At 30.0% G+C, this 26,632-nt stretch overlaps 1 protein-coding gene across 1 annotated transcript; it reads right to left on the reverse strand.

Moving 5' to 3' along the window:
• Positions 1-1,671: 1,671 nt before the first annotated feature.
• On the reverse strand, positions 1,672-25,026 carry LOC136975135 (pleiotropic regulator 1-like). The gene is given in 12 exon segments (XM_067270158.1): positions 1,672-1,887; positions 9,967-10,160; positions 10,247-10,386; positions 11,733-11,851; positions 14,425-14,517; positions 15,944-16,045; positions 17,830-17,979; positions 20,467-20,559; positions 20,696-20,797; positions 22,131-22,276; positions 23,331-23,458; positions 24,900-25,026. Coding segments are annotated over 12 exon segments (1,374 nt in total). The 5' UTR covers positions 24,947-25,026; the 3' UTR covers positions 1,672-1,827.
• Between the last annotated feature and the right edge of the window lie 1,606 nt (positions 25,027-26,632).

The raw sequence follows: 26,632 nt of genomic DNA on the forward strand, positions 1-26,632 counted from the left end.
TAACACTGCAGAGACTCAAACCTTTAAAATGCAGCTCTTTTTATTCAATTTTTACGTTTTTGGCCAGTTTGAATGGCCTTCGTTGTCAGATGCTGAAGAGCTTCAAGTAAATGATGAAACAATCAGATTTCATTTACACAATTTCCATTTCTTTCCCAATTTAAGTATGTGGGTTCTCATGCATTAAGCACTGAGAACAAATTACACCATCTCAACATTTGCACAATCCTTTCATGTTTGAAATCTGAGAATTCTTAGATCAAATTTTGAATACTGATGAGAAGTGGATTTTATACTCTAACTACAAACGTAGTCATCACTGGTTATCACCAAATGATCCCATTCCACAGACACCAAATCAAAAAAACTTTATTTGATGGACTTCAAGGGGTATTTGTTTATCATGAGTACTTAAATGTTGGTCAAACCCTCACAGCAGATGTGTACAGTAAGCAGCTATGACAAATTATGGCAAAAACAGCCATCTTTGGTGTTTTTGTCTTAATCAATCATCGAAGCATTTTGTTTTTACTAGATAATTCTTACATACGTGTTGCAGAAATTATAAGAAACAAAATAATGATTGGGATGAGAACTTTTTATCTCATCTTTCCTATTTTCCTGACTTATCTTTGGACAATCATGCAGCTATAAAAGAGAACTCAGTTTTTTAATGCTAAAAATGAAATGTTTTACAAAAATGGTATTTTCAAATTGCCCTCCCATTAGAAAAGTGTAATTGAACGTGAAGGTGAATATTTTGATGAGTAAAATTATTTTAAACAAAAATATAAACATCTTATTCATATTTGAAAAAACATTATTATTTATTTGGTTATCTGATATGTTCATGTATTTATCTTATTTTATGTACCAATTTCTTTCCACTGTAATACGTAGAGAACCGAAAATTGGAATCAATTGGGGACTGGGGTTGTTCCGATTACCGATTATGTACGAATAAATATATTAACCTGTCCGATGTTCAAATTTTTCTCAGTTGCATGTTGAATTTTCGTCGATTTTAAGCCTAACGAAAATTTTTATAATAATAATCGAGGCTATCGTATCGTTAAAAATTATTTCTTGCATTTTGTACAAACAAAATACAGTAGAGCGTCGATAAGTGGAACGTCGGTAAGTGGAATGGCCGGAAAGTGGAACGATTTTCAGTCGGACTGTGTCGTGCTGAATCGAATGTTTTTGATACTAAATTTACTTCTAAAGTATAATTTTCATGTTTTTTATATTCTTTAATATATTTATTTTGTTTGTACAAAATGCAGAAATAATTTTTAACGATACGATAGCCTCGATGATTATTATAAAAATTTTCGTTAGGCTTAAAATCGACGAAAATTCAACACGAAGCGACACGCAACGGAGAAAAATTTGAACATCGGACAGGTTAATGTATTTTTTCGTACAAAGTCGGAAACTGGAACAAATCACTAACTGGAAAGACCCCAGTCCCCAATTGGTTCCACTTATCGACGCTCTACTGTAAATATATTGAAGAATATAAAAACACGAAAATTATACTTTAGAAGTAAATTTAGTATCAAAAACGTTCGATTCAGTACGACACAGTCCGACTGAAAATCATGCCGATTACCAGCGATTCCGATTAACGAGTCTCTACTGTAATAATAATCATAAGAATCCAAAGAATTAAAGACAATTTGAATTTATTTCTACAAATTATTAACCGTTGTATGTGGCAATAAGGAATATATACATGTATTGTAAATATTTACATATCAGAAATGTTTGATAAAGAGTAAATAAAATGGATAAAAAATATGTTTATTTTTACAAAGAAGTGTTTCAAAAACGTCTTCTTTTAATTATTTCCGGTTTCCAGTTAATAGGATGAGTTTCCTCCGTCTGAAAAGAAATAATATATCAAATATTTTTTATATTGATATTGAAATTTTATGATTTTAGTAAATTGGTATGTATTATATATTTGATAATTGTTAAGTTTTATTAAATTTTTAATATCAATATAAACTAAACATTTCTTAATTTTATTCTATGAGGATGGATTTTTCAATCCATTCACATAGAATAAACATTCATATTGCATAAAATAAACAGATTAGTGCTAAAGTGAAAAACTGTTCAAGCCTACTGTTAGGCGATTACATACAGTAGCAGCCACAAATCTGATTTATACAACTATTCCAAACTAGCAGGTATGCCCGGCGTTGCTCGGGCAAAAGTAACGACCGCAAAGATTAAGATTACTACGTTATAGTCACAAAAGAAAAAGAGTAATTTCATCAACAAACTTAAGTATTTCTAAAGAAAGGTTGAATTTGAAAATCGAATGTTCTAATATTGTTCGATTTTCATTAAAATGTTCTAAAGAAGAAAGGTCCAGAAAAACCGAACTAATCTGTTTAAATTTGAAAATCAAATATGTTCTAACATATTACTCTCTCTCTCTTTTTTTCCCTCCAGCGCCCGTAAATCTTGCACGTCGCTTTCTCTTGTTCTCCATTGTTACTTAACACTTTGGTACTTAAATTTGGTACCCTATCTGTGTAGCAAATTTCAACTTTCAACTCCTAACCATTTTAGCGAAAATTAAGATTATTACGTTACAGTCAACCTTACCCGTTTTCGCAGAATGCAAGAATTGGGTTACCCGTTTCCAGATTAATTACAGAATTTTTAGATGGGTTTAAAAATATGTTCGATTTCCCACAAAAACGAAAAAACTGCAACTGCATCTTGCACGTCGCTTTCTCTTAACAATTCCATTGTTAATGGAAGTGTTAAGCCTTAATCCTGTTCCTCGCCCCCTGGGGAGGTATTTCGAAAAATCCCTTCTTAGTGTGCGTTCTCGTGACGTACCGTACCTGTGCACCAAATTTCAACTTTCAACTCCTAACTGTTTGGGCTCTGCACTGATTATTATTATTATTATTATTATTAATATGTTGGGTTAAGTGAAATATACTTGGTTAACACCGGTGGCTGTGTACTATGCCGGACCAAAGTCAAGACATAGTAACCAAAACAGAAATTAAAGAAGTGTATCAGTGTGTGTGTCTGTATTCAAGAATTTTCTCACAATATGACATGTATTCAATATAGTGGCCTTCTGTAGTGTGATGTATGTGTTTCTATTCAATTGTAATGTGCCCAGGCTTTTGTGTAGTGTGTGTGGTATGACACCTGTAGAGGAGAGAACAACAGGTACAATAAGCACCCTATCCATCCTCCACAGATGCCTTATTTCCTGGGCGAGTTCTGTGTACTTGCTAATTTTTTCAGCACATGCATTTTGTATATTGTGAGTGTTTGGAATGGATATGTCTATAATGTATGTGATTTTATTGTGTTTGTCAATGAGTGTGATGTCTGGTCTGTTGTGGTAAATTGTTTTATCTGTGATTATGGCTCTGTCGTAGTACATTTTGTGCGTGTTGTTTTCCAATACTGTCTGTGGAATGTATTTGTAGTATGGTTCGTGGATGTCTACTAATTTGTGTTTCTTTGCAAGCTCTTGGTGTATTATATTTGCTTGATTATGTCTGTGTAAATAATCTGTCTGTGCCAAGAGCTTGCAACCAGAGGTGATGTTGTTGTATAGTTTCTGGCATGATGTGACATTTTCTGCATGTGTCATTTGTGAGTGTTGTATCTTTGAGTATGTGTTTTCTGTAGTTTTTAGTATTTATGACCTGATCCTGTATGGCAATCATGAATCCTTCCGTCTCCCCAAAGAGGCATCCCTGAGCTAACCAGCTGTTTGACGCAGTTTTGTCAACAAAATCCTGGGCCAGATCATAAGGATGCCATGCCTGCCATGGAGTGCCTTTTGAGCCCACAATTGCTTAATGGTGTCTATGCTTTTTATATGTTGTGTTGTGTCCATATGATGTGAGTGTAAGTTTAATGGTGTGTTATTCGAGTCTGCTAGAGTTACCACTTTATGTAACTTGATGTTTCTTGTTTTTTGTAGAAACCTCTCGCAGTGACTGTATTTGTTTGTAGTGAAGGTTAACTATGTCAATCAGGCCACGTCCGCCATCTTTACATGGAAGGGTTAGTCTTTCTGTGGCGGATTTAGGATGATGTTGTTTATGCTTAGTAAGTGTAGTTCTTGTTTTCCTTTGGAGTTGCTCGAGATCTGTGTGAGTCCAATGTATAACTGGAATGACATATGTGTTTATTGCTTTGACTGTGTGTTTTGCATTTAACTGTGTTCTGAGAATAGCATTTAATCTACTTTGGTATTCTTTAATTAATCTTTGCTTTATTTGTGTATGTTCTGTTAGTTTGGCCTGTTGGAATCCTAAATACTTGTAGAACTCACCCTCTTCCATGGATTCAATAACGTCTCCATTTCCAAGCGCAAAATCTTCTTTCTTCAGGATTCCTTTTTCTATGTGAAGTGTTTTGCATTTATCTAGGCCAAATTCCATTTGTATGTCCTTGGTGTATGAATGTGTGATTTGTAGGAGTTGATGAAGTTGTTTTTGTGTGGATGCATAAAGTTTTATGTCATCCATGTACATGAGATGTGACAGTGTAAACTGTGTTGTTTTTTCGTGTCTGATATTGTAACCATATTGTGTGTTGTTTAACATGTTGGATAATGGGTTCAGGGCTAAGCAGAACCAGAGAGGACTCAAGGAATCTCCTTGAAAAATTCCTCGCCTAATAAAAATTTGGTTTGTTTTATGGAAGTGTTACTAACCCTGAGATGTAGTGTTGTTCTCCAGTGCTGCATAGTGTTTTGAAAGAATGCAATGAGCGATGGATGTATTTTGTACATGTGTAGAATATGTAGCATCCAACTGTGTGGAATGCTGTCGAATGCTTTTCTGTAGTCTATATATGCCATGTGTATGTTTCTGTGTTGTTTGTGTGCTTGCCATAGAATGACTGAATCTATGAGTAACTGTTCTTTGCATCCCTGTGATTTCTACGGCAACCTTTTTGCTGTTCTGTTAGAATGTCGTGTTCTTCAATATGTTTGTATATTTTGTTTGCGATACAGGATGCCAATAATTTGTACAGTGTTGGAAGACATGTAATTGGTCTGTATTTATTATTATTATTATTATAATTAATATTATCAACTCATCTCGATTATATATATAGATAAGCAATAAATTTGTTTAGGCCTGCTGCATGAAAAATGCATTGGATGATTATGGAGCCATTGATTAATAAATACCTTCAGTTTATCATCAGTATTGAAATACTTTCCACCAAGTTTGGGGTCTGTTCAAAAAATAACTGATCTTTTTGAATTGGGCAGAAACGGAGTGTCCTAGCATCATGAGGTTTGAAAACTTTTATGAAAACATTTCAACTTTTGAATCAAGCTTATGGAGGCAATGCTCTAGATTGTTTGCAGTATTGTGAATGATTTATCTGATTCAAAAGTGGTCGTCAATCAGTTGAAGATGACCTTCGACCTCAACTTACGACACTCACGTTCAGAAAATCGAGGATCTGGTGCATGCAAATCGTTGTCTGACTGTCAGAGAACTTGCAGAAGAGGTTTGACATATCATATATTACAAGTTCTCATGCAATAGGGTTATGATATGATTAAAAGTGTTAGAAGGCCGAACCTTACCGCATAAACTCTTACTTCCTCTAAGCCTTTGAAAAGGAATGGAGAAGAGGAGAAAAGTAAAGAATGATAGGAAAGTGTGAAATGGAAACCATGGCACCGTCAAGTTCCATTTATTGAGTATACTTTAATTTCAACACATGGGGCATAGCCCACAGAAAACTGTATGGTCAAAATATATACAGAGAACAAGTCTGCACATGGTACTGCCTTTAGGGAGACAGGAAATGTGAGCAATTGGCAGCTAGCACGTGCACAACCGACTCAATGCCCAAGAAGCTGCTGAAAATACCAATCCATTCTGGGTTGGTGTATAAAAGCACAAAAATAATAAAACAAATAACTAAAAATGAACGCGAAAAGTCCCAACAGACAACTCGGCCAGGTTACAGTGGGGAGCAACAATGCGAAAAATCCCCAGATAGCCAACTCGGCCAGAATACAGTGGGAATACAACAAAACACAAAAGAGTCCTCGACAGCCAGGAATCGGTAGGAGGTGGTAATAAGACTGGAATTCCCAAATGGCCAGCTCAGCCAGGTTACAATGGGTGAAGAGAGAACTTGCAATAGGGATGTGAAATTTTAATGGAAAAAAACTGAACATGCATCAGGTTGCAGAAAAATTTGTTCCTTTTTTTGATGACAAAACTGCAGAAGGAAAATTGAGTAGACATTTGTCTGGAACTCCTTCAACAACCCAACAATGACAAAGTATGATCCTTTGCATGAATGTTAAGTGACAAGAGTTGGGTTTATGGCTATGACAACGAGACAAAATTTTGAATCGTTACAGTGGGCTGGCAAGGGATCTCCATGCCAGTAAAAAAGCACAACAGTCTCAATCCATTGTCAAAATGATGATCACTGTTTTTTCAATTTCAATGGAGTTGTGCACTTTGAATTTTTCCTTCAAACAGCCAACTTTAAGTACTATGCAGGTGTTCTGAAACAGTTGTGCAAAAAAATTTGCAAAAAGAGACCAGAGGTATGGCGAGACAACTTGTGGTTCCTTCACCATGACAACATGCCTGCTTACTCAGCCTTGTCAATTTACCAGTTTTGTGCCAAAAATCAAATTGCTGTCCTCTCCAGCCTCCCTACTCAACAGACATGGCTCCTAGCAACTTTTTCTTGTTTCCAAAATTAAAATCAGTGCTGAAAGGATGCCATTTTGATACAATTGATAACATTAAAACAAATTCTTCACAAGCATTGAAGGACATTCCAAAAGAAGCTTACCAGGATTGCTTTGCAAAGTGGAAACACTGATGGAATAAGTGTGTGAATAGGGGGAGTACTTGAAGGAGTTTATTGGTCCTTCTCTCCTTCAACTTCAGTTATTTTTTGAACAGACCTTTTATTTTTTTAAGTCCTAAAACAAGATTGATTCTGTAGAGATGCAGATGAATTTGTTAACCCAAGTTAACAGTTGTAGACAGACTATTTGATTAGCCTTATTACATAAACAATTTTTGAACAGAATACTTTAAATGTTTGTGTAAATATTTCTGCTAATAAATTCTTGTCTTTACCTTGCATATATATCACATCTAAAAACTGATTATAAATATATTATATATACAGTCAAGTCCACATAAGTCGACACCCGGATAACTTGACACCATCAGTTAAGTAGTCAGTAGTCTGTGGTCCCGGCCGACTTACATAGGCATTAATGTTAAAAAACTCTGGTTTACTCCACACTGTTTAACTCGTCACCACTGGATAAGTCGACATATCGGAGTGTGGGACAGCAAAAGTAAGTTGTCATCCCCTCCTGAAAAAATGAATTCACTCGGCACGTGTGGTGCAAACTCATTTTTTTCAGGAGGGGGAGTCAATTTATTTATTAATATATAATTAATATATATATATAATATATACATACACACACACACACACACACACACACATTAATAAAAATGCCTTAACATTTTATGTATTTTTATGTATAAAATAATAACAGATAAACAAAAAGAAAATATACAATCTACAATCAACATAATTTTTATTTAAAGAATTATATTTTTGATATTATTACTAAGTTTATATATTCCCAAAATAAATCAAATAAATTATATATGAAAAATACTATTATCAGTCCATAACAATAGATAGCCAAATGGCTGAGGCAGTTAAGGCATCATCCTACTGCTCTGAGGACCTGGAATCAAATCCAAACAAGCAACCTCAGGAATTATTTATAGCAGTTTATCTGGGAATATTGGGCCCTATCTTTTACCATCCAAACTCACAACAAGTATGATTAAAAATGCCCTCTTAGTGACCACAAAACAGTCAAATATTTTTCATACTCCACCAATATGTGATATAAATGTTTCTAGTACAGTTGTAGGTCTTTTGCCAAGACGAAAGTATAGGAAATCTCTAGTTTGGATATTCTTCCAAATTAATGAATGTTTTTAGATTTAGAAAACATTGCAATTTAGTAGTGATTTTTATGTTGAAATAATAATAAATAATTTAAAACTAACTGTTATCATCAGATCACTTAAATACTATTCATTTCATCTAACATAAAACAGTTTTTAAAACCTTCTAAACTAAAAAAGTTATACAGTCATACCTCGGTACTCGAACGTTTCGGAGCCCGAACAAATCGGTACTCAACCAAAAATTTCGAAAAAAAAATGCCCCAGTTCCCGAACAAAATTTTGGTACTCGAACGGGAAAGCCCGCCAAGTCAACGCCAACGCCACGGCGGCGGCGTCAGTTACGAGACAGTCCAGTTAGGCCTAAATTTATTTAAATTATTTAATTAAAATTCCAATTATTAAATTTAGCAAGAGATGGCACTTAACGCCTAACTCTAGTACCAAATTATCTTAAATTATTAATATTACTATAGCCATTTGCTAGCCCGATAATACGGCAGTTGTTGGTCTTTACGAGACAGTCATTGTTTGGCATGCACATTAACTTACGCTGTGCTATATTTTTTGAATTAGCATCCTTTTCTTTTGATTTATTAGCCCTTAAACATGGGTCCCAAGAAGAATAAAAGTGAAAGTGGTCAAGTGAAAAAGAAAACAGTGAGAACAACAATCGAACTGAAAAAAGAAATCATTGCTAAACACGAAAATGGAGGGCGTGTTTCGGATCTTGCTGTCAAATATTCTATGGCTAAGTCGACGATAGCGACTATTTTAAAGAATAAAGAAACAATAAAAAACATACTAGTGAATCAACTGGGGATTGGAATGCATTAATCTATTTTACATTATTTGTAATGGGAAAAAATGATTTGGAGTTCGAACATATTGGTACTCGAACCTCTTTCTGGAACGGATTATGTTCGAATACCAAGGTACCACTGTACTTTTAAAAATTTAAACACAGTAGAATCTGCTTGTTGTAATCACTTTGGGACTCTTCTTTATTGTTAACATTAAGTGGGATATGTAAAAAATTACAATTATTGGAAATTTTGATTATATTTACCTTGACATTAAAAAGATATGCTAAAACAATTAAAAATGAATAACTTGATTTATTAACAGTAATTCATTCAGTGTTATTTTGTCTTTTTTTTTCTGTGGTACCATCTTTTACAACTAGCATATAATTGAAGTAAGAAATTCCAGCAATTTAATTACCATTCTACAAGTAAATAATGATTAACGCAATTAACATTCAATTTTAAATGTACTGGTTAAGGCTGATAACATTTGCACATTATATGAAGATAATAAATAGAACAAACTCGTAAAACTTTGCTTATTGTATTTAAAGTATTTTCATTTAAGGAATACTGTATATCTCGACAGATAATATGAGATATAAATTTTCGTCAAAGTTTTATAGTTTTAGCTTATATCTGTCCTATAAGACGACCCCCAAACTATCCACAGCCTATGAATTTAGTTTAGATCGGCGATCATCATCTGAATAATAATACTGTATAGCATATACGGAATTATGTCCTATTTGTAATTTTTCAAATGGACAAATTTATTTTCTTGAATCTGGCAGCACCGCCTTGCGATTGTTGCAAGCATTCGCACTGATTCGGCATTCGGGTAATGACCTTGACTATTCACAAAAACAACGTATGGGCTATTCTATTTTGTGCACATACCCTACTCTCTACTAGTAAATAATTATAGTTTGTAAATTTATATAAATTAAAATGGACAATCTAATTTTTTGTATCTGTCCTATAAGATGACCCCAGATTTTGGGGGCCTGTTTTTACGATTCAACTATCGTCTTATCTGCCGAGATATCAAAATTAGCATTTCCCAAAATATAGACTGTATAACATTATATGACTGATTACAAATATCTGTAATTATGATGAGCAGATTCTACTGTAAATATTTATATAAAATTATAACTTACTGCCGTCTCATCTTCTTTAAATATTTTGACAGTTTTATCAGCTTCAGCTGTCAATAATCTACTACCACTTTGATCAAACATACAGGCAAATATTCCTGCTTCACTGTCAATAGAACCTGGTTGAACAGGTGCTTGTAATCTTTGGAAATTATAACCTGTTCTCCAATCCCAAAAGAAAAGTGTTCCGTTATCTCCTACAAAATTTTAAATACAAGGATAAATGTATTCATTTTCAAACTGTAAAATAATAATCAGCAAAATTTTATTTAAAAAAATTTACCTCCAGATACTAAGACATTGTCAGCATTTATTCCTAAACAGTTCACGATAGCTGTGTGCCCTTGAAGATTCTGTATGTATTTACCATCAGGGCATTTCCATTGTTTGATATTATCTGGTGCTCCAGATGCGAACATATAACTGTAAACACACAAATTAGATTATATTCAGGTCAAATTAAAGTTTACAAAAATTTGATATACAGTAGACCCCCTATAACATGGGTTCGTATAACAATGCAAAAAAATTGCGATCGTGTTCGTATAAACATGCTAAAAGAGACTCGTATAACACAGTAAAACGTCATCACCGACTCATGTCGTGACAGGATTGGTCGAATCTGGACCAATAGCGGATATTGTACAAACTGTTGAGTTTAAATGAGCACTGGACCTACTAAAAAACATTTATTATTCAACGGCCATAAAAATTATATTTTTATTAATGATGTCTCCAAAGTTAAGTTATTTTTCGCAGAAAAATTCGCTGATCAGGAAACACGCGTCAGCCGTTCGATGAGCCGCTCCGCGATGTAAACAAGCTTAAGCAATGGCGTCGTTGAACGGTGCACACTCGGTAAGTAATCCTACAATTTTTTATTTATAGCATAGTTTATATTAATTATTCCCAAAAAATTATACATGATTTGGAAATTTTGAGTCAAAGTAGCCTAGAATCAATTAATTTTATGAAAGAAAACCTTTCAAACAGCCGTAGCCCCTAAACTGCACACGTGCCGGGCTGTGATTGGCTCATGTATTTAAGTGACTCATACAACATGGAATGTATCTACCGTGCTATAAAGGGGGGGGTCTACTGTACTTCATTCTATGTAATATATAGCAGTTAGAGAATTGTTTAAATAATTAGAATTAAGTCTCTAAATCTAGCCATTATAATTTTCAGAAACTGAAAAACTAAAACTTTCTTTTAAATCTCCTTCAAAACTGATTCATAATCAAAAATAATCAACATTTTTAACTGAAAGATGATAACCAAACTATAATTGCGATAAAATTATAAAAATTAATTAAATGAAAGGTTTAAAAAAATCATTAAGTTGTTTAATTCTTTGATAGAAAATTTTTAGATTCTCTCTTTTAATAAATACAGAAATTTAGTAAATTATCTATTTCCTGCCATTCCTCCATAATTATTTATTTTTCATACATTTTGACACAAAATGTATACAGCATAATACACACTTAATGTTTATTTTTTATCTTGTTTGATTTAATAATGATAAATGTTAATACATAATGACTATTAAATTCAAAGTATTTTATATCTATATTTATTTCAGTGATTAATTTACTAAGAACATTTCATTATTTTTAATATAAAAAATATAGAATATAAATAATTATAAAATTTTGTTGTAGGAACATTTCAGAATCCATTGAATTAATGAGGTATGTTCCTTACAGTTTTACAGTTCATAAAAATTCATTGAGCTAATCAATAATTTTAACTTTGCAAGTACTTACAGTCTAGGATGTATCAAAAGTGCTCTGACACTTTTTTTATGTTGTGTCAACGTAACTCTAGATTTTCCAGCAACTAAATCCCATAACCTGATGGTACAGTCATGACTGCCTGTCATTACCTGAATAAATTTAAAATAATAATGAATAATTGCATTTTTAATATCAGAAAAAATGATACATTTATTATTTACTAAATTTTTTGCATAATTAAAAATATAGAAGAAAATATAGCACAATTTATCCAGAAAGTTCCCTGAACAATTTAAAAAAAATATTGTTATTGTGTTATCTATTGTGTAATACATGAAATACTTACTATGATGTCTTAGTAAGCAACTGTTATTTTCCTCCTCAGTTCTGATTCATTTGTATTGAATAATAAATATGCTTTGCAAATTTTTCATCTCATCACTTTGTGAGAGATGGAATATCAAAGCTGAAAAGGATGACCATTTATCCCAACCATTGAAGAGTGACCAAAGAAGTAAATGCCCCTCTATAACCAACACCAACAAAATTGTGTGTCTAAAGAACAAACTTCAATCATCTGTTCTCAAGGAGATAATGGATCATCCACTCAAAAATATCTGATGTGCTCCACTTTGCACTGAAGTGAAGAATGGTCTATTGACTCTTCATACAACAGCAGCATATTATGCTATTGTCATATGAAGATATGCTAATGCACACCTTAATAATTATAACCTGATTTCTGAGAAAACACTAGATGATAACAATACTGCATCTTTCATTTACCAGACCTAGCTCTGCTAGAATTGTTTCCAAAACTCAAGATTCCCATGAAGAGGACATATAGGTCAAGCCACAAAATTTAGAAGATATTGAGATGATTTTCTGGTGGTTGATCAAAAACGGATTTCACAAAGGTATTCCAGGAACTTCTGGAATGATGCAAGCTATGTATTGAACAAGAAATATGTTGACAGTCACCAGAAAAAAAACCATTTTGTTTATATGCAAGATTTTATTAATTCTTTCACAGAATAAATATTATATAATAAAATTTTTGTGAATATTATGTCACATACCTCATTTATGAATTTTTGTTATTATATTCTAGGAATAAAGTAAGACTGATTAAGTTATTTCATGAGTATACTCAATATAAATCTTAAAATCCATTACCAAAATGTTTGAATAATTGGAATTTTAAAGTTTTCCTAACTATCCCCGACTAAGAAAATCTAAACACAGATGAGAAATTGGCATAAAAATTGCAATATGTATCACACACAACTTTTTACTCCAGAAAAACAAAAAACTGTTTTTGTAGAACAGTGTAATATACTTCATAAGTTATGTGATGATAAAAAAATATAGATCATCATCACCACTTGAAGAAGATAAAGATCATCACTTGTTTAAAATTTTAAAGAATTGGAATAAGGATGTTAGTTAATGCTTGAGAAAATTTTTTATTTATTACATTTCATTTATTTTAAAAACTAATTTTTCAGTGAATTTAGTTGAAATTTTTTGAACTGATAAAACTTTAACAAGAAGTTAGCCATTTCACTTCAAAACTGTGTTTGAAGCTTACAGAAATGATAAAAATTAAATATCCCAGTTCTATTCTTTAATAATAGTTAACATTTTTTTTTTATTGATCTAAAATATCTAAATATCTATTCAAAGATGACTTAAACACACAAATACAATAAATATGATATAAATTACTTTATCAATATGTTCAAAAAACATACAGAAAAGAACTTTTTTTCTACATATAGTAATAACATCAATTAGCAAAAATCTATATTATTTTTTAGAATTAGTAATAGACTGAGACCAAAAGATAATAAATACAAACATTTATTTTGGTTTTCATTTCTCAAAAATTAATTTAATGCATACTTAAATCTACAATTGCAAGCTAAAGAGTAACATTACTTTCACAGACCTATAACTTGTTCAATGAAATATGAGCTTATTAATACGATAAATCCTAATGGACTGTAATGGTCAGGCCATGAAATAGGATGCTGAAATTCTGCTTTTGTTCATTCAATTATTGTTTAGAAAACACTATATAAAGTTTAGCAAAATTGCAAAAAATAATGCCATTATGTGTTAGAGTTTCAGTTTAGTTTTAAATGTGTATACTTACTTTAGTCGTTAAAATTTGCTTTATAGCATTATTATTAGCACGACAAACATTTCATAATGTGTCTTAACTGTCAACAAGATTAACTAACCACTCATTGAAAATAAATTTGAAAAGTTCATCTTTCCTTGGACAGATCATAGTAACGTATCTAGTAATGTAGACTACTGCATTATAAATTGACAAATTTAAAATTACATAATGATAACAGATTTAAACTTGCAATCCCTGCAAGCTAAATTTCTCTGCAATGATTTAACTTTACACATTATTAATATTTAATACGTATTAAAGTTATTATGAAATGGTAACTTCATCTGGCTCTAATAACAAATTCATTCAATCATTAAATCTCAACATTTAATCCCAACATATAAAAATAGTCCAGATAATTGATAGTCTGATTATCTGATTTGCAATTTAATTGATCATTGTTTAAATATAATTACATAAAGACTTTTAAATGTACTCTTAATTTATAATTTAATATTAGTTATTTTAGCAATGAGAAAGTTAAATTTTTTGGAATTTACTGACAATTTTGTATATTATATTTAAATTAGTTACCTGTGGTTCAACTGCTTGACACTATCAGGACATACAAATACTGTAGCAAGTGTACAAAGTATGAATATTGGCTTTTGTTCTCATATCCCAAACCTATGAGGAAATAAAATTATGTATTTTTTGGTTATAAATGATAAATATGTAAAAAATTATCAATTATTTTCAACTGAAGTAGTTTTCTAACCTAATCTAATAAATTATTATAGAAATAAAGTGTATTTTCAGAAATAAAAAGTTTAAAATTACAATATATATTTTACTTTAATTTGAACTTTTCAAATCTAGATATTACTCTTTTGTTGTATCATTCTTTATAACATTAAATGCAGCAAAATAAAATAAATATATATGGGAACATGTTACATATTCAGTCTACGGAACATGTAAACTAAAGAAATATAAACATTGAATATGTTCAAACAAAAGACCATTTCCAAATTTAGAATATATATGCAATATTTTTCTAATTATAGAAATTATTTCAGATACAAAAAAGAATGGTCAATTCCAGTCAAGGATTCTAACGGTTTTATTCACTTCAATTTTTATAATAAAGTTGTTTCCTCCGTTTTATCATTCTGTTGTTTCCTCCGATATATTAACAAGCAATTAAGACACTGAAGTAAGCAATTAAGAATTGTAAAAGACTGAAACTAAGGTTCTGTTAAAATCACTAATCGATGTTGGGCAATTTCACATTAGCAGAAATAATATAAAATTTTTTAATTCTTCATGAATACAGAAAGAATAATAAAAAAAATCCATGTTTCTATTAATGGCTTCCATATTTTGCAATTCACCACATAATATCTATCTATGATATATGATTTGGGAAGCTTCTAAGTAAGAAAAATGTTTATGTTGGGCCATTGTCTTCATTTTTAAATTAGAATATCTCATTTAGAATACTATTCTAAACACACCCCTTTCTAAAATTAAAGGAGATAAAGTTAGGAAGAATATGATCTGGACTATAAAAATAATTGAAAAGATATCAGATGAAGTTATCAGTGGAAGTCAATAATATACAGCAAAAGCAGATTAAAAAAAACAAAAGTTTCAAAGAAACATGACATCATTTATTATGAAATCCTCCCTAAAATATAAATAGTATTAAGGGAAAGAAGGCAATATAATTATTTTTTAATTACTATTAGCAAATTCTATTACAATAACTAGGAAGAAGATATATAAAAAAATTTCATTATATTAGATTGTCAAACAACAAACTGTCATGAAATGAAATAACACCAGAACCTCAGAACATTAAGAATTTTCTGAATCTTGAAGAACTAGTTGAAATCTTAGAAAATCATATAACAGATAATTGCAAAATGGCAGATGATGATAGATTATCTAGAAAATTTACAACTATTATTATTAACCAACAAAACAGACTTTTTTCTATATTATAAAAGTATCTGATAAAATATTTATGAAGCATTAGAAGGATTAGCTAATATTTGTTAGTTTTACTATATATTATTATTATTATCTCTCAATAAAATTTTCAACTTACCCTTGCTGTAGCATCTCTTCCCCCACTTACTAGAATATCAATTGTTGGATGAAGTGCTAATGCATAGACTCCACTCAAATGACCATGATAATGTCTAATTACCTGTAATATATAATGTTTGAAATTTTCATAAAATTTTTATTTATTAAATTTGATTACTATATAAATTTTTTTCATAACTTATACTAATATTTTTTATGTATTTTTAATGATATGTAATAATATGTAAAAGTTCTTTAAAATTAAAAAAAATAAAGAAACAAATTAATATCATTGTCTAAACAGAAAATATCATAAATTATATTCATGTCCAAAAAAAAAAAAATAATAATAATAAATACAGTAGAGCGTCGTTTATCCAAAAGCTGGTTAACCGAAAGCTTTCCAATTGGACTGTGTCGTGCTGAATCGAATGTTTTTGATACTAGATTAACTTCTAAAGTATAATTTTTTTGTTTTTATATTTTTCAATATATTTATTTTGTTTGTACAAAATAAAGAAATAATTTTTAACGATACAATAGCCTCGATTATTATTATAAAAATTTTCGTTAGGCTTAAAATCGACGAAAATTCAATGCAAAGCGACACGCAACGGAGAAAAATTTCAACATCGGATAGGTTAATATATTTTTTCGCACATAATCGGTTATCCGAACAACCCAGTCCCCAATTGATTCGGATAAACGATGCTCTACTGTATATTCATACAATTTGTAAATGTATCAGTGATTACAAAAGTGGTCTAAATCAAAAATATGAAAACCTTGAATTTATTTCACAAACTGTTTGTAAAATTTTACAATTACATAAAAAAATTATTTTGCAACAGTAAATATATTTTATAGTTTTATTTTTATGATCATAAAAATATCTTTTTTATTTTTTAAAAATTCAAAAATCAAAATATCTCCAAATGAATCATATATAACTTATCCAAATAAATGCTGAATGAACTTGGCTCCATATTAATAACAAAAATTTTACTTCTTAGTTCAGGAAACCAAATTGTTTTTTTATCCAACAACATTTTTGTTCTTTTTTAAAGACATCTTTAGCTTCAGTTTTCAAAATGGAATGTATAGTTCTTTACCAGTAGAAAACTGAAGCTGAAGATGTTCTTAAAAAGAAATGAAAATGTTCTCTAATAAAAAAATATTTGGTTTCCTGAACTAAGCAGTAAAATTACCAAAACTCACCACACTTGGAAATACAGATGTGTGGTTTCAATAGGATGGGGTAACTACTTATGTGGTGAGATCGATGAAAGTTTTGGGAAAACTGTTTCAAGGGCACTCGATCTCATTCTGTGATGACATTGGGTGGCCTCTATGTTTGCCCCTTGAGACTTTTTCTCTAGGGTTATCCAAAAGCTGAGGTCTGCACACACAGATTAAAAAGCATTTATGATTTGAAAGCTGCTATTCATAAAGAAATTGAAGTAATAATGCAGAAAATGACATGCTGGGTTATGCAAAACTTCAGAAATTGACTACAAATGTGTATTGGAAATCAGTTAGATGATATCATTTTCAAAACTAAGTGAAAACAAACTGTACTCCAAGCACTTGTAAATGACAAAATAAAAATCTGATTAGAATTTATCAGCCCTTCTTTATTTACCTTTAAAATCTGCGATGTTTTTCTAAAACACCCTGTATAATGAATACAATACACTAACAAAGATCTCTGTAAGAGCTATTTAAAAGTTATTTGAGGAATAAATTACTGGAAAAATGTTAATCTTTAATCAAGATTCATCATATTAATTTTTTTCAGTTTAATTTAAAAACAATAATTTTGAAGCACTTATCAGTTATATGACACCAAAAAAAGAAATTTTTAACATTACATTTTACTAACTCATTTGAATATTTTATAATTACCTTATTATACTCCAAATCCCAACACTTCACTTGCTTATCTTCACCACAAGAAAATAAATATGGTTGCCTGGGACTTATTGCTAATCCTCTCACAGCACTGATATGACCAGTGAGAGAAAGCTTCAATTTTCCACTTGCTAAGTCCCAAATCTTAAAAACAAACAATAAAATTATCAATTTTCAAAGACAATATAAAATTTATCTATACAATCAAAAAAAAATTCTTAAAAAACATATAAACAAATTTTAAAATTATTTATTTCAAAAATAATTATTGGTATATAATAAATATAACAAACCTGATAATTAGTTCAAATACAAAATGAACAGCCAGATTCCTTTATTGGGCTATTTAGCCTAAATAATTATTACATAATTTGGCAAGAGGTAGGTGATTAGGCCACCGTCTCTTGTTGAATTTAATTATAGAATTTACTTAAAATATTCTGGAAGAAAAGATGAGTCCAAAGCAAGACTCGAATCCACAACTCCTGCTTACCATGCAGGTGCATTGCTAATTGACTATTCAGGCCTCCATATTTGCTTTCAGACTAATTATATCTAAATTAGTTAATCATTTAATCATATTGGCCACATCTTTATATTTAATTAATTTATAATTATTAAATTCAACAAGAGATGGCTGTGTGGGGGTTTGGAGACTATTATAATTGTGAACTAAAAGTTTTAAAGATCCTGCCACCAGATGGTGTATTATCGGACAAACCTCCAATTTAGACCAATTTAGACCAATTTAGAAAAGACAGATATTTAAGACACGAGATAAGAATCACTCCAAAAGTCCAGGAATAAGCCTCTCAGGAGGATGAACATAACATCAGCTAAACCAACACAAGAATAAACAAAGGAAAATTTATTACAAAAACTAAACATAACACTAAAATTAAGTTTAAAATTAATATTAAAGACAAAGTCTGTCTATAACAATATGTCTGTATCTGGATAGCTTTAGTCTATCCTCAGAAGTTAGCCTATTTGCATTCTATTAAGCCCAGGGGCTACTTAGCAGAGGGGTATTTGAACTTTGTGACTCAACATACCAGGAAAAGAGTTGTCTTTTCTTCAAAGACCTTCTGTCTTCTCTTTGGTTTCTTTTTCTTTTCTTCCTTATCCTTCCATATCTCTCTCTTTTCATTGACTATTTCCTCTAGATTTGACCCTCTCCTCTGGTGTGGCTCTCTACTGTTGTGTTGGCTCTGTTTTCTCAGAGTTCACTCTCTTAAACTCGTATGCTGTGTTCACTCTTCATCTCCTCTCTTTGTTTTCTCCTCTCCCTTATTATTCCCTTTTGTTTTATTCTTTTTTCTGACCAATCATGATTTTATTCTTGGGGAAGTTGATGTAATGAGAGATAAGCTTGATTATTTTTAGTACTCCTCCTCTCTTGTCTAGTATGAACTGTATGTGTCCATGTGCCATGTGATGTGAATAAGGTTAACAACTGTCACTCAATAATAGTTGAAAAGGGAGAAACGACAGTCATCTCCCTTGTTTTTTCTTCCAAATGTTGAGAGATTAATAACAAGTAAAATTGATAAACTTTTTATTCTAATTTGTTTCTCTTGATTATTTTTAATCTGTTTTGCTAAAAACTTAGAATGGAGAATCCCTAAACTCAGAAAAATAGGCAAAATTCCTTTACAATGCTACTTGATAATGAACAATCCCAGTGTCTCGTTCACACATCTATGAGGTGGTGTTGGTGTATAGAGCAACTTGTTTGTTAGTTATCAAATGCTTAATGAACAAACAGACAGAATAATAAAAAGAAATATAAAATACATATATACAGTCAATTCCGCTTAATTGGGACACATTAGAACTAATTCATTTTGGCCCAATTAAACGAACTAATAATAAATTCTAAAATATGTAATATGTAAGTAAAAAATAATAATTAGGTACCTATTTTAATACTTTATTAAACCAAAATGCAGAAAATATTTGTACTATAAATTTGACAGACTCATGATGATAGATAACTGATTTGCATAACACTAGTGTTGATAAATACAGTATTAGTAGTGATGTACACAAAGGTTTGATTTGTTCTTGATCAAATGATTTTTCCTTTTCCACTTTATATTAGAACATGTTCTAACTAAAAAGGGGGAAGGAAAGGATTCATCCAAAAGTCACCTTATGGTCTTCCTTTGGCCACTTCGGCATACCTAGTACCAGCAGTCGTTCAGTAAGAAAACTTCTACATGTTCAGACAAGATACCCTGTGACTGGCACAGTAAAAATAAACAAAGCAAATTGAGAACCAGTCTATTAGCCATAATGAATACAAAAATTCATTATGACTAATATACGATATACAAAAATTTGAAAATTATTGTAAATGCTACAATACAAATGTGTAAATTTATGAAGAAAATAAATAATTAATAGTCTTAAACACTGTTTTTTTAGTCAGTTACATTTTTTCTAAAACAAAAAATTTTATTTTTAGTCACCTCATATACCTATAGTATCCAACATATAGTATATACAACAGTAGTATATACAACAGTAATATTTTTTTAGAAAAAGAGCACTGGATATAACTATTTGATTATTATAAAAATATATAATTGTTTTTTATCAATTCAATATTAAAAAATCAAAACTTACTTTTATCATTCTATCGTTGGATCCTGTTGCAAACCATTCATTACCTGGCTCAACAGCTAAACATCGAACCCATCCTAAATGACCACTTATAACCTAAAAATTATTTTAATATTAAATTTACATTTCAGATGTGTTAAAATATTAAAAAGTTAATCATGTACAAAATTAATTATTTAATAATTGTAAAAAAAGTTATACTATGTACAATTAATTACAAATACAAATTTACCCTATACAATTTCCATGGTGGATGCCATTGAGGTTTCAATAGTGCAGGAGCTCTCTTAGGTATAATAGTTTGTTGTTGTTGTTGTCCTGCCAGTACAATAGCCTAAAATAAAATAAGATTTAATTTTTTAAATTAGCAATGAATACTTACAACTTAGTTGTCATTTTTTATTTGTATTCATCAGTTAGTCTCTTTTCAAAATTAAAATAGAAGGAAAATAACCAATTACAATTTATAGTAAATATTTATGTTTAAAATTTTAATACTTTTTCAGCAATTATAAAATTTTTTAATCTTCTTTCACACATACAAATTGAACTTCTAATTTAATACAGAGAGAAACTCTTACAACACATGACTTTCAAAATAAGCTTCTACTGCAGCTTCTTTGTCAAGTAATATGTTATAGAAATCCATACTACTTGATAAAGCATTCCTGAAAGCTATTTTTTGTGATCTTTTGTAAGATTTCATTGCTGCAGTTTGATCTTCTGCTACTAATTAAAACTTTTAGTCCTTCAATTTCCCTTTCATTTTATGAATAGAACAACTTCACAGACAAAATCAAGAAATAAAGTGATCTAGGAAGTATTATTATGCCCTTCTTGGCCAGATAGTCATTAACCAGAAACAACCAATGAAAACTGAATGGTTGTTTCTGGAGCAAAAACTGTTAAAGATTTCCCCTCAAAATGTTTCTAGAATTGCCTTGATATGTGGCATGGATACTGACAGAAATGTACAACTGCAGAAGAAACTTACTTTGAAGATGGTCTGGAAAGACTTGTACTATTAATGTAATAAAAGTTAGATTTATTTTTGACCCTACCATGTACAGTACACTAGTGTCTTGTTTTATGCAGATTTATACAATACACCAATCTTGCCAATATTAACATATTAAATCCATATTTGCATATTATATGAATTCATGTTTTCATGGATGACAAATGGTTGTGTTAATCCTTGATTGCACAAAGGTAATTCAGAATATTAATGCAAATACTGTTTTTTTATGAGCTTCATTATGGAGCAAAGATATAAAAATTATAATTAATTTAATAATAAAATAGTATACAAATTATAAGCAATTTTCTACATCCTTTCTTTGAGAAAAAGTTATCATGATCAAATGAAAATAGAAAGTTTCATTATAGGCATGAAAAAAGCCAGGTAATCACCTTCTGGATAACTGGAGTTTGAATGTATAGATGTATAGTTTAACTTTTATAATATGTTTTTAAATATCTATTTAAAGCTAAATAATTAAAAGTAATGTTTTATTTAAATTTATTGAAATAATTTAATCATAAAAATAAATTTTTCCAGATTTTTAAGAAATTTATAAAAATGAAACTTTCATGAATCAAAAAATTATTCAATTTGTACTTAATCTAAAGACCTGACTTTGATTTAGATAAAAACAATATATTACTTGTGTATTTGGAGTATTTCCAGCTGGGGGAAGAATTGGAGGAACATAAAAATCATCTACACCAGGTGGTGGTGCTTCATTATCATACATTGGCTGCATGTCTAATTCTGAACTTATTCTCATTTCTTGGTTTCGATCATTTGAATCTAGAAATAAATTCAAACTAATTTTTAAAAAAGACATTTTATTAAAACAATTTATTAAATAATTTAACTCTCTAAAACAATAAAACAAGTTAAAACTTAACATTGTATATTTTTAATTGTTTTGAAAATTAATATTTTGAATTAAATTTCAATCCACTAGAATTCTTATTTGAAAGTAAAAAAAAAAAAAATCTAAAGATGAAACCTAAGAGATCTCAAAAACATCAGGGAGGGATATTGACAATGGGAAGCTTCTCTCACTTTTAGATGAGCTACATTCTATGAAAGCCATGAACCATGAATACACATTCCAATAAAATGATTTGCAATTCTTATTTCATCTTTCTTGAACCACTTTATTGACTGACAAATGTCTTTTTTGACTAATTCAATATTTTTAAAATCCTAAAACAATTCTGGTTCCTCCGTCAGCAGATTTCAACAATTGATGTAATTTATGTTGCTTAGGAAGCTTTCCATTTATTAGTTGGCATTTCTAAGAAAGCTGCAAAAACCAGTATAATGAGAAAAGCTATAAATCATGAATATCTCTTATACACATCAAAAATAGTTTGTTATTGTAAATTTATTATGGCCAAATATTAATTTTTCAATTAGGAATTCTTACTACTGTTCATTAAACCTTTTAAATGATTTAAATAATTATTTGCTTTCATTTTAACTTTTACTAATAAGTATACATCAATGACACATAATTATATTCTTTAAATCAAAAATAAAAATTTCTATTATTTTTTAGTTAAATTCCAATATTATAAGGTTTTGATTTGATCTTATATATAGTATTATCAAGTAATTTGCTAGTTATATTTCTAGTTATTTTATGCAGCTTTGTATTTCAGAGTTAAAATATTTTCATTTTTATTATTTCAAAACTTCATTAATAACAAAATTAAACTAATATTCATTCTCTGCATCATGGGTTAGCATCTGCAATGCTAAACAGACAAATAATTATTCCTAAAAAGTATAGTGAAGAATATAATAAATGTGGATTTATTCAAATTTACATTTAGATTTGTATTATACTCACTTTTTGTAGATGAATCATCATCACTTTTTCTCATATCATCATCAATTTGTCTTCCTGGATTATTTTTAACAAGATGCATAACTGGACCATATTCATCTCTGCCTTTAATACTTAACTTAAATGCTTCACTGTTATAAACAAACAATTCATATTAAAGTATTAAATATCTTTCTATTAATTAATTAAAATAATAAGGTACAATATTACTAAAATTGATTTTTTAAATTAAGTCCTATTACATGTAATATTTTACATTAAAGATAGTAGTGTTAGAATTTTCTTATAGAGATACAGAAATTCATTTTATTTCATATAATCCTTTTGTGTTGACTTATTCCTACTTTTTATATATACCAATATATTCTGACCTATATGCATCAAAATTAGTATTACTTTTAGTAATATCATACAATGTTTTAATTTAAATTTATAGACTGACAACGAAATGTCGTCAGATATTTAAAAATATTTAGAAAGTATTACAATTTAAATTATTATACAGTAGAGAGTCGTTAATCGGAACTCTGGTAATTGGAACCGCCGGTAATCGGAATGATTTTCAGTCGGACTGTGTCGTGCTGAATCGAACGTTTTTGATACTAGATTTACTTCTAAAGTATAATTTTCATGTTTTTATATTCTTCAATATATTTATTTTGTTTGTACAAAATGCAGAAATAATTTTTAACAATACGATAGCCTCGATTATTATTATAAAAATTTTCGTTAGGCTTAAAATCGACGAAAATTCAACACGAAGCGACACGCAACGAATAAAAATTCAACACAAAGCGACACGCAACGGAGAAAAATTTGAACATCGGACAGGTTAATATATTTTTTCGTACATAATTGGTAATCGGAACAAATGACTAATCTGAACAACCCCAGTCCCCAATTGATTCCGATTTTCGACTCTCTACTGTAATTATTATTATTAAAATAAATTTTCAACAAGGATAACATTTTATTTTCATTAATATTTTTTTTTGTAATTCATTATTTGTGAATGTTTTAGAAAGTTTAATTTTAAAATCTTTGAAATATTGCAATTTTCAAAATATTTAAGAAATAAGTAAACAAACATACATATACACTTTTATATAAACATTTTCAGGTAAATGTTCACCTAGGTAGCCCCAATAGTGGCACCTCCATCGTCAAAGCAATGGTCGTTTTCACTACTTTTTTAACAAAATCGATGTTTTATTTAGTATTTTTTACATAAGTCACAGCACCCCACAATTGTCAACCTTTCGTGTGATATTCGTCTCCAAACATCAGTTTTTAACATGTATCAGTCTACCACTATCCTCTACGCTTCGCATGTAAATGTGTGCTCGGTGCTCGCTATCACTCTCACCTTAGCACCCAGGTGGGGGGGGGGGCCCCACACCCCTACAACTATATATCATCAAGTACTCCACAAAAAGTCAAGTGGGCTACTGAAAGCTGGCACAGTAGCATGGACTAAGTTGTTAAACACAATATCGTCATTGGGGCTACCTAGGTGAACATCTACCCATTTTCATTTACTGCTAGAACTAAAAATTGAGAACTAAAGCATACCTTTTTTCATCATTTGGTGGAGGATTGGCTTGATCAGACAGGAACATATCATGTGTTCTTTTTAATGAACGAAATACTAATGTATGTACCGAATGCTTTGAACTTCCTGCAACAGAAGTTAATTAAAATTTTATTTAAATATAAATTGATATATCATGTATAAATCTCATAATTCTGCAGTTTACGTCGATCAACATTGATCGCTAACATAAAAAAAAAATGAAACCAAAGGTGGTTTTCACTGTGAAGAATAATATACAATATACATATGTAGACTGTATTATATTATATAATTATATTAATAATATAATTATAATATATATATTTGTTTATAAATACTATATCGATCAATGTTGACATCGTAAACTGCAGGATTACCGAAATTTATTTAGTTATCATTTACTTATAAATGATTTTAGTTTGGCTACTTAAAAGCTACGTAAATTTACTGTATTTTTCCTTTTTATTTAATAAATGACATTCTGAAAAATCTCATTTAAATATTCTTTTATTCAAATTAAAATATAAAACATAACATACCTCCATTTTGAATTTCAGCTACACTAAAAAAAACTTTCTTTCTTTCTTTCTCACGTGGGTTTACGAGACTTCAGAGCTACACTAACATCCCCTATCGGTATTTTTATTTTGAAATTTAAATTTAAAAAATTGTCATTAAAATTTTTAGAATAAAAATATAACATGGTAATTTATATACTATAATAAATTTAAGATATAAAAATATTATACAATAAGATACTGTTAAAACGTCACTATAAATAATTTTTAACAACGTGAAGATATAATATGAAAATAGGTTACGAATAACGTTTTAATTTTAAAATTCCTTAACAGCAAAGATCAAATTTTATTTAATGTGTAAATTTTGTGGTATTGGCGTTTTCATAAACTATAAGGACGCTGCACTTTTACAGAATAGCTACTTTATCTGGGTCGCTTGTAACTAGTAATGTAAAATTAATCATATATTACTGTCCGATATAATGATATAAACGGCCGGATGGCCAAGCTGTCAAGGTGGTGGCTTGCCGCTCTGGGGACCCGGGATCGAATCCAGACGGGTCGAGAAATCGGGGATTTTTCGAGAAATGGTTCGTTCTGTTATGTCGGGCCCTATCCCTCACCACCCACTGTGGGCCTGGCCGAACCCATAATGGACCTGTTAAAAGAGACCCTCTTAGTGCCCACAGGGCGAAAATAGTTAATAATAAAAGAAAATGTAATGATATATGCTGCTTGTAGCTGTTTATCGAGAAATTTTATAGAAGAACAATTATTACTAGCGGGACACGTCATTATGTGGAATCGAAACAAATGAGCGAGATCGTTCTATACATATTTGTGCCCTTTGTGTTAAAAACATCAGTTTTGACATTGTCCTATCAGGGCCGGATTTACAAGTAAAAAGCTATGTAAGTTGTTGCTTGGGGCCTCAAACGTTTGTACAAAAAAAAATTGGAGTCAACTTTTGTAATAAACATTTTTTTACAAACCAACAAAATATACTTTACTTTTTATTTTGTGTAGTATTTCATTAATGTTTTTATCTAAGAATTAACAACATATTTTTTTTAAATGATAAAACCAATTTTTAAAAAGATTTTAATGGAATGGTATATAAAAATTTAATTAAATTCAGTTATAAAACAGAAGACTAGTGAAACCTCACATCTTTTTCTTCCAATATCCGTATTAAATCAGAGACATAGTCT

This window comes from Centruroides vittatus, unplaced genomic scaffold (genome assembly GCF_030686945.1).
Source record: "Centruroides vittatus isolate TY-2023 unplaced genomic scaffold, ASM3068694v2 contig_364, whole genome shotgun sequence".
In the NCBI taxonomy this organism is placed as follows: Eukaryota; Metazoa; Arthropoda; class Arachnida; order Scorpiones; family Buthidae; genus Centruroides; species Centruroides vittatus.